The 16,868-nt window shown below is 42.3% G+C and overlaps 1 protein-coding gene across 2 annotated transcripts in view; it reads left to right on the forward strand.

Annotated features, from left to right (window-relative positions):
* Nucleotides 1–16,868, forward strand: part of PIAS1 (protein inhibitor of activated STAT 1) — a 75,761-nt gene extending 58,893 nt beyond the window's left edge. For both annotated transcript variants that reach the window (XM_066592937.1, XM_066592938.1), the window contains exons 8-14: nucleotides 139–212; nucleotides 708–868; nucleotides 4,246–4,376; nucleotides 6,165–6,345; nucleotides 6,460–6,602; nucleotides 6,814–6,851; nucleotides 8,652–16,868. In XM_066592937.1, the coding sequence (XP_066449034.1) occupies nucleotides 139–212; nucleotides 708–868; nucleotides 4,246–4,376; nucleotides 6,165–6,345; nucleotides 6,460–6,602; nucleotides 6,814–6,851; nucleotides 8,652–8,939 (1,016 nt within the window). In that variant the 3' untranslated portion in view covers nucleotides 8,940–16,868. The remainder of the gene's footprint in view (nucleotides 1–138; nucleotides 213–707; nucleotides 869–4,245; nucleotides 4,377–6,164; nucleotides 6,346–6,459; nucleotides 6,603–6,813; nucleotides 6,852–8,651) is intronic.

A 16,868-nucleotide genomic window follows, 5' to 3' on the forward strand; every position in this document is an offset into this window, starting at 1 on the left:
ACGGGGGGCATTGCATCACCCTATTGCTACTTGTTTGTTGTGACTAAGTACGTTTCTATCCATCGTTGTTTTTTTTTTTTTAAAATTTTTTTATAGAGAAATGTGTCATATTATTGTATGATGTATCTTGTTTTCTAGTTAAAGAGAAACTCACAGCTGATCCAGACAGTGAAATTGCAACAACAAGTTTACGGGTTTCACTCCTGTGTCCGGTAAGCGATAATAAAAGCCAAGCGCTTTATGGCTTGTCTGCTTTTTTTATTGTAGTTTTTAAAATAATTGTGTACTGAAATCTCTTCCTTCCCTATAAACGTATTTTAGGTCATTATATAGGGTTACTGCTTTGTAACAAAAAGATGCCCCCATATGCACCCTCAGTAACTGCACCACTTACAGGAACTCTAAAAAAAAAACCCTGAACTTGCTCCCTTAGGCCTTATTTACAAACATGTACACTAAGCATGTATATGTGCGAATACATGGCTCAGACGCTGAGGTCCAAAGTGAAAGGTTCTCTGGCATGCACCTTGGCACAGTAGTTTGCCGACTACTGATGTGTTAGGAGTCTTCAAAATCTGAGCATTTGGTAATGAAAAGTAAACCAAAGACCTGGGGACTGAGAAGCAGAGAGAACAAATTACTTGATATGTGATACAATGCATCAAAAAAAAAAAATAAATTACAATTTTAATTTTTTTACATTTCAGCTTGGGAAGATGCGACTGACTATCCCCTGCCGATCACTTACCTGCTCCCACCTGCAGTGTTTTGATGCCACGTTGTATATTCAGATGAATGAGAAGAAGCCCACGTGGGTATGTCCTGTGTGTGACAAGAAGGCCCCATATGAGCACCTAATAATTGACGGGTGAGTGCTACACATCTCTGCAATTTACACACACTAAAAATCTCCTCAGGATGAGCATGTTTGAAGTGGCGAAGGAAGAATATCGTTTCCCCTTAGGGAGAGCGCCCAGGTGTGAGGACCCTTTATAAGGCCATCCGTGCTCCTCTGGGAAATATGCAAATGGAAGATTGTAATGTCTTTACAGCACCACCTACTGTAAAACCGTATTCTTACAAGTCATTGTCACACTTTGTTTTACAAGCCTTGTACCAATAACTGGAAATTGTGAGCCAAAGCCAGATTTCTGGCTTGGCTAGTGAGAGGCCCTATAGACGTGGGTCAGGAAGGGGAGAAGATTCTGGATTTGGCTCACAATTCCAAGTCATTGTTAAAAGGCTTGTTAAAGAGTCTGACATTGAATTGCAGGAATGCAGCCTTTTAACAGGTGGCGATGTAGAGGTATTGTTCCATCTTCTAATTTGAAGTGGAAAAATGACACCGCTAATGATTATTATAGCTATGAATGCTGTTATAATCAGTGTAACTCAATGGCTCATTAAAAGTTATGTGCCTTTTCAAAAGGAAAGATTGGTTGAGAGGGATCATGCAGCCCAGTCTGCAGTACCCTCCTATTTTAAGATCAGCCCCCACTTAGCCAAAAATGCTTGATTATGGAAAAAAACTATAAAATACAAAGTATTGAATCCATAAGGCCCTCTTACACACGCTTATAGTCAGCCATGAATGTTCGTACAGATGCTCAATCACCCAACTGCTTGGTGTGAATATGGCAACTATCAACTGACCAGAAGGAGCAAATGCATGTTTGTCTGCTGATTGAATCCTTAATGGAAGCCTAAAATGCTCACTCGTCGGCAGCACATTACCCAGTGTAAGCAGCATTTGTCAGTACTGGATCTTCCTATCTGTAGTGGTATAAACAATGATACGAATTGTCGGTCACATACTAGCCATGTAACCACCTTGAACATTCACTTTAGCTATTGCTTTCCAATAGGTGGCGCTGTGGAGGTGTTTCATCTCATTTGCATATTACCCAGAGGAGCATGAACGGCCTTCTGAGTCTCCTCACTCAGTCTAGGTTCTCTCCCTAAGGAGAAAAAAAATGGCGATTCTGAACCACCTTGAACAAGCACTGATCGACATGCTATACTGTCAGTCAGTGCTGGTTACCACAGACAGATATTTGCTGTGTTAAAAAAACAAACAAACAAAAAAACCCTTAGGCCTCATGTCCACGGTTAAAAGATTTAAAATCCGCAGCGTTTTTCCCGCTCGCGGATCCGCGCCTCATAGGGATGCATTGGACACCCGCAGGTAGTTAAATACCTGCGGATGTCATTTTCCCCTTGAGGCGTGGATTGCGTGTGCGGGGAAAAAAAACGCGGCATGCTTCCATTGAAGCCTATAGAAGCCGTCTGGATCCACGGCATACCCGCGCCTGAATATCTGCAATACGCGTGCAGGAGAGCAGGAGTTTAGAAAAAAAAAAAACGGAGTGCCCGGCGCATGCGCGTGGCACGCTGCTGGCGTGCTGAGCACATTCGCCGGGCCGAAGAAAGAAGATCCGGCTGCAACTTAGGGCAGGTCCGCAGCATCCGGACAGGTAAGTAAATTCTTCTTTTTAGCCTCATGACCCCGAAAAAGGAGACCCTCTGCGGGATTCTCCATGAAGAATCCGCGGCGGGCCTGGTTTTTCCTGTGGACATGAGGCCTTGGGGTATGTTCACATGTCGCAAAAATGGTGCAAACTTTCCACAATGGAAAATGCACACCACAAAGTGTGCATCCAAAACCACACTATTAGTGCTGATTTTGGCTCAAATCCAGAGTAGATTTCACACTTTCAATGATGTACCCTTGGGGCTTATCCCGACAAGAGCCTTTCGTGTCTGACATCACAAAACTCATAATAGTCAGTGGGCTATCTACACATTCATTAGTTCACACAATGCAGCAGGTCTGATTTATAGGTGAAAGTGGCCTATTAAAAATCATCAGATCCATGGAATACAGACAGCACACTGATAGTGACCCCTGTGTGTGCTCACCCCCCCCCCCCCTCCAAAAAATAAAGAATAAAAATGTTTTTTGGCAGACACCATATAGACGCGCTCATCTAAGAAAATCTTTATGAAGCCAGTATGAGAATGTCACTGCTGATCTGCTCCACAAGGATTCCACATCTTATGTCTTTTGTAATTCCGACTCTTTCTGAAAGTTGTCCGACATCCTCTTCCCCCTCCCCAAATCTTTTATGTGAATCACTAACTGCCTGTAGTGAATGTTTAATCTAACCCCGCACCATCTGAAATCTTATAGTACTTGAAAGATGGCCTGATGTAATCGTACTCCCCACCGCTTCTCAGAGGGCACTTGGTGTAACTCTACACCACCTCTTCTATAACTGGCAGCCTGCTAAGTAACTTGACACTGGATAAGTAGGGTGTGTTTTTACTCTGCAACAAAGTGTACTTTCCTGTTGCAGTTATTTTATTGTCAAGCTGTATTATAAAGCATTCTTTAATGACTTTTGCAGTCTGGAATTTGTGTGCAATTGTTCATTAATCTGAAACACTTAAGGAAATAAATGGTTTAACATTCATGAAAATGTAGGTTTTATCAGTCTGTTTTGCAGTATACAGTACATTGGATTGGAGGTGGTCCAATCACTTTAGGTTTTTTTTAATGTACATTTATTTTTTATTTTTTTTTGCCACCTGGATATTAAAACTCGCCAATGGATAGATGATAAATGTTTGATCATTGACAGCCCGACCTGTGGGGTTCCCAGGAAGTGCAAGAACCGAGAACCCTGAGTCCGAATGCAGCTATTGTGTGCATCCATGACCACTGCTTCATTCACTGTCTCTGCAGGGAGCCAGCGATGTGCTTGGCTATTCCGTTCAGTCTCCTATAAGTGGTCACGCATGCATTCCACTACTCCATTTGGACTCTGGCTGTGCTGTTACTGTGATCCTTGGGGGCTCCAGTATTTGGACTGTCAATGATAAACCATTTATCCACAAGATAGTTGATAAAATGATTGTAGTGGCATAACCCTGTAAAAAGGAATCCATATTTCCTTGTGTGTGGCTTGGAAAAATGCCACTATACATTGATTTAGTGCATGTTCAATGCAGTACATTACTAATGAAGTTACAGGTATGTCTTGGTATATCTTTTGATTAAAGTCCAGTTTATGGATACCTGAATGATACTGTCTTCAATGTAATTTCTCCATCTTGCATGAAAATTGCACTAAAACTACTTGTAAAAAGGCAATTTTGAACCAGTAGATTAATAATGCTTGTAGTAGAATTTCAGTTCTATATGTAAATAAGGTTATAATTTTACACTTTTTTTAATATATTTAGTCTTTTCATGGAGATCCTAAAGTGTTGTACAGACTGTGATGAGATTCAGTTCAAAGAAGATGGTTCCTGGTCACCTATGCGGTCAAAGAAAGAAGTTCAGGAAGTCACAACCTCACTTAATGGAGTAGATAGTGAGTACTGAGACCTTTCCTTTGACTATCATTCATCAGTTATATATTTGTTTTCAAATTGACGTAGCAGTAATTGGCTAAAGGTTTTTTTTTTTTAATTGGTGGTTTCTGATCATGCAAACAGAAGTCATTGCCATTGTTGGCAATATATGTGATTCCTGTGGTGACAGATACAGTACTGTACAGTGTTAGACTACTACACAGCTCTTATGCGTTTACTCTCAAGCTGTCAGGTTGTGGCATCATTGTGATGCAAATGTCAATCCGATCCCCACAAACAAATTTTCAAACCACTGATCACTCTATGCAGACACCAATTTTTTTTCCTCCCTTTTTATAATGGATGACCCTTTTTTTAAAGCTGGATCACAGACGATCAGTGAGAAGTAATGGATTGAGTAAATTTCATGCTCTTCTGATCTTTCTTTTTAACACTTTAGTGACTAGCCACATTGTGGAGAGATGCTTTTTTTTTTTTTTTTTTGCTTAACACTTTCTTTAATATTTAACTTTTTATTTCCTTGTTCCACTAGGGCAGCATTTCCCAACTCTAGTCCTCAAAGACCTCCAGCAGGTCATGGTTTCAGGATTTCCTCAGTATTGAACAAGTGATGTAATTATCGTTGGTGCCTCAGCTATTGCCACAGGTGGTGTTACTATAGGAGATCCTGAAACATGGCCTGTTGGGGGTCTGAGGACTGAAGTTGTGAAACTATACTAGGGTAATAGAACAAGTAATCCTCTGATTTGCTTCTATATTGAGATGTATTATGCCTGTCAGGACTTGGCAGGCTACCTGTCCTGTCAATGTAAAACTGTCTTTGGTGGTGGCTAATGCCATTATTAGGCCCCCAGCTGCTGTAGCAACAATTTTATACCTCTGTCAGATTTCAGATAGGGTTATAAAGTGAAATGCTCCATCTGAAACCACTTAGATACTGTGGTCCAGAGTGACCATGGCATCTAACGGGTTAAAGGGCTAACTAAGGTTCCTCCCATCTCGGTCCATAGAATAGGGGGTCGGTTGTCATTAGTCCCCAGCACAGGACACCCTTGCAAGGCTTAAACGATCACTACTAAAGTAAGTACAAGACAGTGAACTGCTGGCAGAACGGTAGGCTTGCTACATGCTCCCTGCCTGAAAGTGTAGTGCAAACAGCAGGGCAGCAGGAAAATAAGGAAGACCACCTGAAAATCAGACTTTAAAAACCTTAAATATTGTTGCAAATGAGAGGGTAAGGAGAGTATCTTCTTATCAGGATCTACTAATGAATGGGCTTCTGTGGACATATGAGGTGAGATTATTTCTATATAAAGAGGGTAAGGAGAGCTTGTTATATTTTAGAAAATTTGTTGAAAACTCAGGTATGCTTTAAGTTAGAGGTCGGTAAAAACTCATCTTTCTGGCTTCATTCCCCTTACTGACTCCTGTAAAGACATTGGCGGTCACTCAGGAGTCAATGATTGTCACTGAATTATGTATTAACAGTGAGTGCCATATCACCCCTATGTGGGTGATTGGTATGTTTCCAAAAATGAGTAGCAGTTTCCTTTACTCACCATTTTCTTTAGTTTTCATAAAATTACAAACTTGGTCATCTTGGATACATATTGGCACCACAGATGAATTCTGTCCTAATGCCTGTTACCCATTTGCTTTCTATGCTTGGCTTCTTTTAACAATTGATGCCACTGTGAATCAAAACTTTGAGTTGATGTATAGAATGGTATCTTCATTTTTGCTTTGTCCCCTATATTCTTAATATCAGTATTCCTGTGATGTTACAGATGGGTGTATCAGCAGTACAGTCGAGCACCAGCTCTCTCCGAGCCAGCCTTCCAATAAAAGTAAGAAGGTTGAGGTTATCGACCTGACGATAGACAGCTCTTCAGATGATGAGGAGGAAGAACCGTGTGCTAAGAGGAGCTGCCCATCTATTACTCCCGCATCACCATTAAGTAACAAGGGGTGAGTTATAAAATGCTTTCCTCAGTTACTATTATCCTGAGGAGGCTATTGGATTTATTTGCACATGCATCTTTTTTTCCAGTCTCTAATTGGGCCTTTATTTTTTCTCTTCAGTATGATGAATTTGCCGCACCAGGCATCTCCTATATCTCGAACACCTAGTCTGCCAGCTGTGGACTCCACATACATCAATACCCCCCTAATTCAGGACTATAGGCATCCCTTCCATATGACACCTATGCCATACGACCTGCAAGGTATGAGTCCCGAAGACCCTGTTCGTTGTATCTGAGTATATAGAAACTGCACTTGCAATAGTTCACAGTCCTTGTTGGGGATTTCATTGTCGCATTGGTCATTAAATCTACACCTGTATAACTAGTTGCACAATGAATGATACATGACATCCTTTTCAGCAGTAGTGCGTTTATTGACTGGCTTCATCATCAATATATCTTTTCTTAACAGGATTGGATTTTTTTCCGTTCCTCTCTGGGGATAATCAAGTAAGTGTTTACAACCTTTCCCTTAAAGAGGAAAAGCCATCGCCTTATCAGTGCAGATTTGAACTCTGGGACCCCCACTGGTTCTGAGAATGAAGGGACCACAATGCTGATTTAAGGCAACTTCAGAACGATCTCATTCAAGTCAGTGGGACCAGCTGCAGTTCCCTGCATAGTTGAGCAGCCAGAAACTCCCCTGTGTAGTGAAAAACTACGCTGACCCTTTTTATTCTCAGAATTGACGGGGATGCCAGGGTTGGAACACCCTGAGGCAATTTTAGTAATACTGTCTAAAAGTTAGACCGTACAAACTTTAACTAGACAGTCGCAAAATGTGCCAGATTTATCATAGTAGCACTGCTGAATGATAAACTTGTTGAATTTGAAGACTTTCTAGGCTATTTAGACCACCTTTAGTTGGCTTAGTTTATACCAAAAATTGTGCCAAACTTTTGGCACAACTAAGGCCTTTATTTTTTTTTTTTAAAGGGGTTCTGTCATTAAAAAAATTAAATAAATTCTATACTTGCCTATTCCTCCCCAGGCAGCCTTCTTACCAGATCTTCATGTCACCGATCATCTTCTGTCTCTTACAGTCCCCCCTGGGTCACCTCCCCTCCAGCCGGCCGGATTCTCTTCTTCCTTTTGACGAAGCGTAACTTGCCGGCATTCTGCTTTCTGCAGGGCATTGTACCCGGGCACTAGTGACGTAGCGTTCACTGCCTGGCAGGAAAAGTCGAAACAACGGCAGCCTGCTTTAGCAAGACTGTGCATGCGCGATGTCTCGCCACTAGTGTTTCATATATTATATGAAACACTAGTGGCGAGATATTGCACATGCGCGCTAAAGCAGGCTGCCAATGTTTCGGCATTCAGTGCCGTGCAGGAATTGAACTGCAGCTAATTGATGCTGCATAACAGGAAGAAGAGGATCCGGGCGACTTGCGGTGAGTTGACCCGGGGGACTGGAGAAGCCAGGAGAAGATCGGCGAGGAGAAGATGCACGAAGAAGACTGCCTGGGGCGGAATAGGTAAGTATTGTTTGTTTTTTGTTTTTTTTTTGTTTTTTTTTTAATGACCAAACCCCTTTTAGCAAATGAGTGTTTGTTGGACACAGGAAAAAAAAACTGTCTGAAAGTGTCTAAAACACAGTGAATGTAGCGCGAAGCCTGTTTGACAGTCTTTTGGCGCAATTTGCACCAGAAAACTGTTGATTTTCAATAGTAAAAAAAAAAAAGCCTCATAGTGTTGTGATCCTAGCAATGTACCATTGCTTTAGGAGATGGGAATATACCTCTTTGACAATTCTTTTCCTCTCTTTCTCTCCGTCACTTCCCTTTTACACCTGCCAACTGTTAGGCGCTTACGTGCCCATTAGTCATCCTAACTATCGCACCTGTACTTCCATACAGGAGCGATAAGTGTTTAGTGCATGGAGGCAGAATGCCCCTGGAGATATCTTCTGGCCACTCGCCTCCATTCTGTGTAAACAGGCAGTTTATAGATTAACGACTACCTGTTTACACAGGCCGATTAGTTTGTACAAGCATAAAAATCAAACAATGAATAAGTAAAAAAACGATCGTTTAGTCGTTGGCAGTCGTTACACGGACAGATTATCGTTCAGATTCTTGCCGGTTCACACACAACTGAACAATAATCTTTCTGAGTAAAAGGGCCCTTACTCAATTCTTTGCTTTCCCTGCCTTTCCATTCTTTCCTTTGCTCCCTCAATCCTTTTTCTTTTGTAAGTCTAAACTTTTTTTTTTTCTCTCCTTTTCTTGCAATTATCCCCTTTTACAGCATTACAACACTTCCCTTCTGGCTGCCGCGGCGGCTGCTGCCTCTGAAGAACCAGACCTGCTTCATTCGTCACGCTTTTTTCCATATGCGACCTCTCAACTCTTCCTGGACCAGCTCAATGCGGGAGCGAGTGCCACGCTCCCAGCAACCAATGGAAGCAATAGCGGCAGTAACAGCAGTTTGGTATCCTCGAACAGCCTGCGTGAGAGCCACAATGCCGCAAGCAGAGGACCAGCAGACAGCTCTTCTCTCTACGGCATAATCCCAGATGTCATTTCCTTGGACTGATCAACAGACGAGCACACGCGGGAGGATTTGAACCCCCGTTTGTCGCCCAATTCTTATTTTTTTTTTCTTTTTTTAAAGGAAATGTTTAACAAAACAAAAAGGACATGTACAGAGAACAGAACTATATTTTCAGTTTTACTTTTGTATATAAACCGAAAACTTTACTCATCCCCCCCCCCACCCCCCCTCACCCTAACAGAAACTGAGTTATGGATCCACCTCTTCCCCTGCACTTGCTCCTTTTTTTTTCTGTTTAATCCACCCCTTTTGGTTTTCCAACTGGATCCTGGAGACTGACTCTTGTTCTTGAGCCCTCCATCAACACAGTTGGTTCCTACTTGTATTATGTGGCTTCACAGCATTACCCATTTCTGAACCATATAGATCAGACACAGTATTGGTTTGATTGTCCCTGTACGAGTCAGGTGCTTGCATCAATCATTCTGGAACAATCTCCATTTCTGAATCAAAGCTGCAGTGATCACTTGTTTAGTTTCTTTTCTGCACATGTACCTTGTATTTATTGGATCTTGTTGAAGTCTTTAGCAGTACAAATGAGAATCCTAACATGGCCTTTCTTCTAGGCAGTATTGCAAGGACTTAGAGTGGGTGAAAGTCATCATCTTATAGGTGGTTGCTGCCAAATGAACACTGCAAAACAAAGCACTTCTGATCCCATCAGCACTGGGAGACATCCGAAGGCTCTAAGTTACATTTCTCTAAAATTTTAAGCTATACATCTAATCAAAGAGAAAAAAAAAAAATCAAAGCCTTTTCCTCTATGTTGGCAGCTGGAATTTTACTAAACCTGAACTAGAATTGCACAGACATTGATAACATAGCTTATCCCACTACTAGTGTTGCATTATTATTCTCCTTCGTAGGTCCAGCATTGCAGGCGGTGCTCATAATTCCCCCCGATTCAATGAATTGTATATTAAAACCGCTGGAAAGTACCAGTTCCGTAGAGAGGAGATCCATGGTGAAGAAGAAATATGGCCTGCATCTGTATTAGATGCTACATACGGGCATTATTGATACAGGTGTAAAGTGCTCATAGCACCCGTGTTCAGAAACTGCTGTTATTTCTACTGTTTTTTTAATTATGTCTGTTACATGAATAGAATGACATCTCCCTGTAAGAAGGCAGAAAAAGTGTGTCTCTACCTGTGGACATTCCCAAGATTAAAGCAACCATCCGATCCTGGACAAACAAAGATGCTCATACTGCTTTTTCATACTACCAATGCATTACCAAGGGTGAGTCAGGAAGTCAGAGACACTATACACTGCTGTGATTGGTCAGTGCTGTTCACGTGAGCAGTGCGGACCAATCAAGCAGTGCAGAATGTTGAATGCTGCATTTAGACTGAAAGATTTTCTGAACAGTTCAAACGAGCGAAATTGGAACGATTTATCGTTCTGTTTAAATGCAGTGAACGACTGATGAGAATCGTGAGGTTCTCGCTCATCGTTCACATTCAGCCTGCATGAAAATCGGCTACGGCACGGTCACTTCTGGGGCAGTTTAAACGCTGCTTCTTCACTATTTCACATAGGAATGTGAAACCTGGAATGACAAGGGAGATTCATGCAATCTAAACTCTGCTTAAGCGCGAACGAGTCATCCCCAGCTCAGGTAAACGAGATTTGCCCTTGTAAAAGGGGCATTAGACCTACTGAGGCACAACAAATGCACAGTGGACATCAGTCAGAGAAAGCATTGCAGCTGACTTGGTTTGTCCAGCATCGAAGGGTCACATTTAAGGAATTTGGTTTTATATGTGTAATACATACCCCTACAATGAAAAGTTACCTGGGTAAGGTTTTAAACTAGTGGATCATAAAGGCTTGCCTGTAGTTTTGATCATCTGCCCAACTTGATCATTTAGCAGGGTGAGTTGCTTTTGCATGGTGGGCGGTAGAGTTACAATTGTACCACTGTCAAGAAGCATTGTGCACTGGTCCAATTAGTATTAGACCCATGCATGATGGCTCTATGGGTGTGGTATGGTTGCTGTAACGGTACTGCTCAATGTGCAACAGTCTGCTTGGGCACTGCATCAAAAAGTATAGGTGCATTTTAAAAAAGTTGTATGAGGTTAGAAAGCATTGCTTCCCCCTTCTAGAAATGGTGCCCTTCTTGTCCATGGGCTATGTCTGGTAGTGCAGTTCAGCCTAATGAGGTAAATGGGACTCGGGTGCAATACTTTACTCAATCCATGGACAAGAATGGCATTCTTTCTTGGTTAAAAAAAATACTTTTTTTTTTTCTTATTTCATACCATCCCTTTTAAAATGGATTGTACTTCGCAGTGGGTTCTAGTTAAAACACGGCTTGCTTTAATAGTTCATAGAGTACCTGCACTTTCACCGCAGAGCGCTCCTGCTCCATTGGCTGTTTTCGGCTCCCTCTGGCAGCTGAAGACTGCCCCATATAGTACTTGTATAGCTCTATATGAGATGGTCTTCAGCTGCTGGAAGGAGCCGAAAACAGCCGACGGATCAGAAGCGCTCCGCAGTGAAGTGCAGGTACTCTGTAAAGCATGTGCTCACTGTTGATCATTTTATAGGCTAAATATCATCTATGTAATATTGAATAACTTGGTAAATGTATTTGTTATTGTACTGATACTTGGTTACAGCATGAATTTTAGTCCAGAAGTGCATTCACCGTTCTGCTTGTACTTAAGTGGTTGCAGTCACAATCTGACACTATCTCAAAAACTTAAAAAGCTTCACCACTGCATTATGGGGACTCCTAACTTGCTAAATTACTGTACATGGTCTTGTATAAAGATTACAATTTTTCACAGTGAAATCTGTCACAAAGTTTGGTACTGACATTAGGCTAGCAAAGAATGCTGAGAGTTCAGCTCTGAAGCTTGCTCTGGCCTATAATCCAGACTGTAACTTGGAATCAGTACAAGACAACACATTGTATTTACAAAATCTTTGCTTGTAAGATTGCTGGGGGAGGGGATATAAGGTATCATGTCATGACTACACCACTTGGTCTATGTAAGGCTAGTATCACATCTGCGTTGGAACCTCCGGTTGGAGGATCTGTCGGAGATGCTGCTAAAAATACCGGAAGAAAAATTGCTGAATGCAGCGCTTTTTCTTCTGCCCAAAAGCCGGACCGCGTGGAAGAAAGCGGGCAGACCCTAGAAGACAGTACTGTTCAGCTGCAGGGTTTCTCCTTTCCGGAGCACGTGTGAAAGCACGGTTGGGGCTACACTGACTTGGGGTGCAACATGTTGCGCAGCCAAAGTTATTGTATTGGAACATAGTGAAAGTACTTTCCATACAATTTGCAAGTTGCCACAACATGGCAATTGCAAGCAATCAAAACTCCACAAACTTCTTCTAATTGTAGGGTTGCAGCATTCTCTTCATGGCCATATTCACTGTGTAGTCTTGGTTATCGGGGTGGTTCCTTTTACATCTCTAAATCTAGAATGGATCACATTAAGAAATGATACTTGGACTTTCCACGGTAGAGCGTGAATTGTTGACTATCTGATGCATTCACACAAGTGGCTTGGGCTGGTCAATGTGTAATGCTTGGTGGCAGCACAGAGTAGTGTAGAGTCACCTAAATTTATTTTGCCCGTAATGTCATATTGATACCCAAAATAGTGCCGTGGTGGTAGGAAGCGTACTTGAAAAGCCACTATGAGGGGAAAAAAGGTTGTATGTTGCTGTTTTGTTTTTTTTTCTTTTAAAGCAGCAGTCCTAGGAAATGTTCCTAAACCACTACTATGTATGCAAAACTGCATTATCAGACTGCAGTTTTATCGCCCTGCCTCAAAGCCAGGAGAGGACAGTTTTCTACCATGGGGTCTGAATGCAACTTGGAGAAAGACGCTTGTACTCTCTGCTAGGCTGTTGTGTTCCAGCATCTGTGAACACTGCCTAAGGATTCACACCAACCACTTTCTGTCGGAAGTGGAATAATTACCATTAGTATAATCACACGTGGTAGAGGTGTTGCAGAATTTTATGCGGCTGTCCCGTCCATCTATAGGAGTCTTGCAGAAATCCATGCAAGTGCTGCAGAACCGACCCATTCAGTGAAAGGAATGGATTTTCAGGTTTCTACAACAAATCTTCCTTTTAACCACTTTGAAAACTCTTCCAGATATGTCCATGTAGGAGAACAGGATTAGAATGTGGTATAAAGTGGTCAACATTGTACTATGTTGACACTTCAGTGTTAGTAATCCCAGTCTGCGACGCTATGCGGTTTTATGTTAAATACCGCCATGGCCGGATGTGAGTGAACACGGAAGTTGGCGGTTTCCATCAAAGAGTAAACCATTTGACATGTAAGTTTGTAAAAAGAGCAGTTAGTCATTGGGCATCCGCTGCTGAGACCCCTACTGATTGCTAGAACAAGGGGGCTGCAGCGCTCAGCCAAGCGTTGTGCCCCTAAGGCTGTCTTCGTTCCCTGACGCTCCTCTCAGCAGACGGATGAATAGAGGACTATAGACCTCTGGACTGTCTTCAGAGAAGATGGCAAGCAACGGAGACGAATGAAGGGGCACCACAGCACTCGGGGGTGAGCACTGCAGCTATCTCAGCAGTGGCGTCCACAATGATCAAAACATTACAAAGTTGACATGTCACAGGAAGGTATCAATTGCCGGTACTCTTCAAATGCAGCATAATTTGTGTTCTTCCCCGCTCCTTGTGGTGGTCTTTTTTTCAACTGCTAAGGTATCTGGGAGAAATTTGGATAGAAGAACATGCATTTCTAACTCATATGGGCCATAGAAAATGTTTTAGGAACATTGACAGCCCCCTCCTCCCACAGAAGTCACTTTTCATGTCTTATTTTCTGTATTTGGTACAATGGTGGTTCAGTATTGCCATGATGGCACGTCTGTGCATAAGATCGGCTACAGCATACCCAAGTGAAGTCTCCTCTGCACTGTTGGGTTTCTTTGCATTTAGCTGTTCGGCATTGCCTGCACTGCTTGGCCCTCCGCACTCCAGAACACTGGGTAATCATAGATTAAATGATACTTTTGGACTATTAATAAGAGACCATCACAATTTCCAGATAGTCTAATGGTGTTTTGCTGCTTAACTTGTCCTATATACATGAATCATGACCATTTGGCCCCTGAGTTGCCCAAGAGCCAGAATATCAGTATTACATTAAGAATGAGGGTAAACGGGAGAACAATGGGGGGCATGTCCGTGTATATGATGTGTAATCAGATGTAGAATGATACAAAAGGACTTGTCCTAGCACTCGCCTTTGGATAATCAGACCAAAAAGACCAGGATGCCTAGAACAATGACTTTCCGTACCTGTACCAATGTACCCGCCATGATTGGAGTACATTCCTTATGCCTGCGTTTAAAATGAAGATTATCGTTTAGTTTTGAACGCCGAGTGAGAATTGTCAGGTTCTCGCTTGTCTGGTTTCAGCCGGCATAAAAACCAGCGTCGGCTCCTGCACTTGTCGGGCCATTGTAAACACTGAGTTTCAGTGTCTCGCATAGGAATGTTAAACACTGATTTGATGACTGCACGAGCGCCAACGAGCTGGTGATGACGTCACCAGCTTGTTCCATCGGGCAAACGAGAATCGAGAGATTCTTGGCCCAGGTAAAAGCCTAGAAAGCGAACTGAAAATTCCAGATGTGCTCACATGTGCAAAAGTAAAGGTCCCTCCCTTAACGTAGGATGACTATACCGCCAGACGTGCTGGTCGGTCAGAGAATGAAGGCGGAGTACTCGAGTTCTCTTCCGGCCTGCCGTCCGTCTCCATTCACTGCACACAGGCAGTCATTCACAGATTGAACCATTCCTGTTTCCACGGGCCAACAGTTGCTTGGCCAAAACCAAGCAACTCCAACAAGTGAGCAATGTGTCATGGCAGCCACATGTATACAGGGCAATTATTGCCCAAATTCTGTTTCCAGTGATTTCGGGTGATTATTCATGTCTTACACCGATTATCTGCCTGGCATGAGCACCATTTGACATTCTTTTTTTTTTTTGGTAACAAGTCAATGGGAGCTCAGTCAGCTATGATTAACCATCGTTTGGCGCATACAGTAGTGCTAGAGTACTGTATACTCAAGGGGGTGTGCTGCCAACAGAAGATGTGATCGCCCAACAAATGAGTGAATGTTGGGTGATTGTTGGCACCTTCATGCAGGCAGATGATTGAACAAATATCTGTCCCCATCATCAGCCCCTGTAAAAGGCCATTTAGGAAACCTTGGAGGGGTAAAAACAAATGAACCTTTTGCGAGGATTTATGTTGTGAATTGCTACTCTACCGTTCTAGGGAACACTTGTGGGATGTACTACTGTATCTATCAAATCTTGCCACACTTTTGCCAGGCAGGGGTGGTAAGCTACTTGTCATGTGTGATCTTATCCAGCACCTGAACTGGATAAAAGTGGGCAAATGATATGTAGGATGCATCATCTATTGGCAGCAGAAGAGACTTTGATACAGGTTTGGCCCTTTTGCAACAGTTTTATTTAAGCGGTTACCACTATACTTGTGCACAGGAGAGAAAAGATGTCAATCTGTGTTTTTCGGCGTGATCTGCAACCAAATGATGGGGGGTGCTGGTGGCGGTCATTGGGTGTATTGAATTTTAACATGCATAAGCGCGGATTCACACAGGTGTGTTCATTTTTGCACAATGTATTGACAATGCTTACTAGGCTTTTTTGCATCCGTATCGAGGCATTTTACAATTTGTGTAAGCAGGCATGTTCATTTGCTTGCAGCAGACGAACACACCCCAATTTGAATGGCCATTTAGCCTAATGTGTTCTTTTTTTCATGGCGTTGCACAACGTACTAAGCGTCTGTGTGCATTGTGCACACCTCCCATAGACTTCTATAGGGATCTTTGCCCAAAAAAATAGTTTTTGGTTTTTTTTGCACATATGAGAAATGTGTGAGCAAAAGCAGAAATTAAGTACAACAAACCCATTGAAATCAATGGATCTATTTTTCATATTGTGCACATAAATTGTATGTGTGCAAATATGCACATGTGAACCCGCCCTAATCCTTTAGAGATTCATCTCTCTCCCCAGTGAAAACCTCTACACACTTTGCTGAGCTCACTGTGTATGGAGAAGGTGGGACAGATAGCTGTCAAGGGAAAGCTCAATCAACCAATAGCTGCTGGAAGTTGTATCGGTATCTTAAAGTGACCCTCTGGTCCTGTTAAGTAAAAAGCGCCAATTTATAGTAGTAGTGTACTGTTACAAGAGACTGTGCAGTGAGCATCTAAGCAAGCCTATAGATATACACGCTCTTTATGCCTCCCTCTAGTGGTAGAGGTAAGGCTTTGCAGCTCAAGTGAGTGACAAAAACCAAACCTATGTTTTGAGTTTCTAAAGTCCATTACACAATCTAAGCTTTAAATCCATATTTACCTATTAGGCTAAATACGTTTGTCACAGATGTTCTTAATCCATCACATATTGATTGCAAAGCTAAATTATCACTAATTGCATCTAGCAAGACCGCCTGGTGCTCTGCAGCTGATCTACAAGGAGATGTGCTCTGTTTGTGATTTTCCTTTTTAATGTTTTCCCAACCTTTGCTCTCATTGGGGGATGATATGGTCCTGCGCCCATCGGTAACTGCGGTGGGGCAAGCGGCAGGATGGGCAGGAGCTGATGTACAGAACACCAGAACTTGTCGCTGGTTTCCAAGATCCAACCCTGTAACTCATTGCCTTAAAATTGTGTTCATATGGCATGCCAGACCAGCTGAAAGGCTATTAAAGATGTATAATAGGCCAATGTCAGTTTGTATAAAGTACCAAGTGAAGATATTTATTACTTGCATTGGAAAAATTGTTTACCTATTGAATGTTATCTGTTTCTGTAGAAGTCTTTAGATGTAATAAAAGCATTCTGATGTCTTCTTGTGA

The sequence above is a fragment of the Eleutherodactylus coqui genome, chromosome 2 (assembly GCF_035609145.1).
Source record: "Eleutherodactylus coqui strain aEleCoq1 chromosome 2, aEleCoq1.hap1, whole genome shotgun sequence".
NCBI classification, from domain to species: Eukaryota; Metazoa; Chordata; class Amphibia; order Anura; family Eleutherodactylidae; genus Eleutherodactylus; species Eleutherodactylus coqui.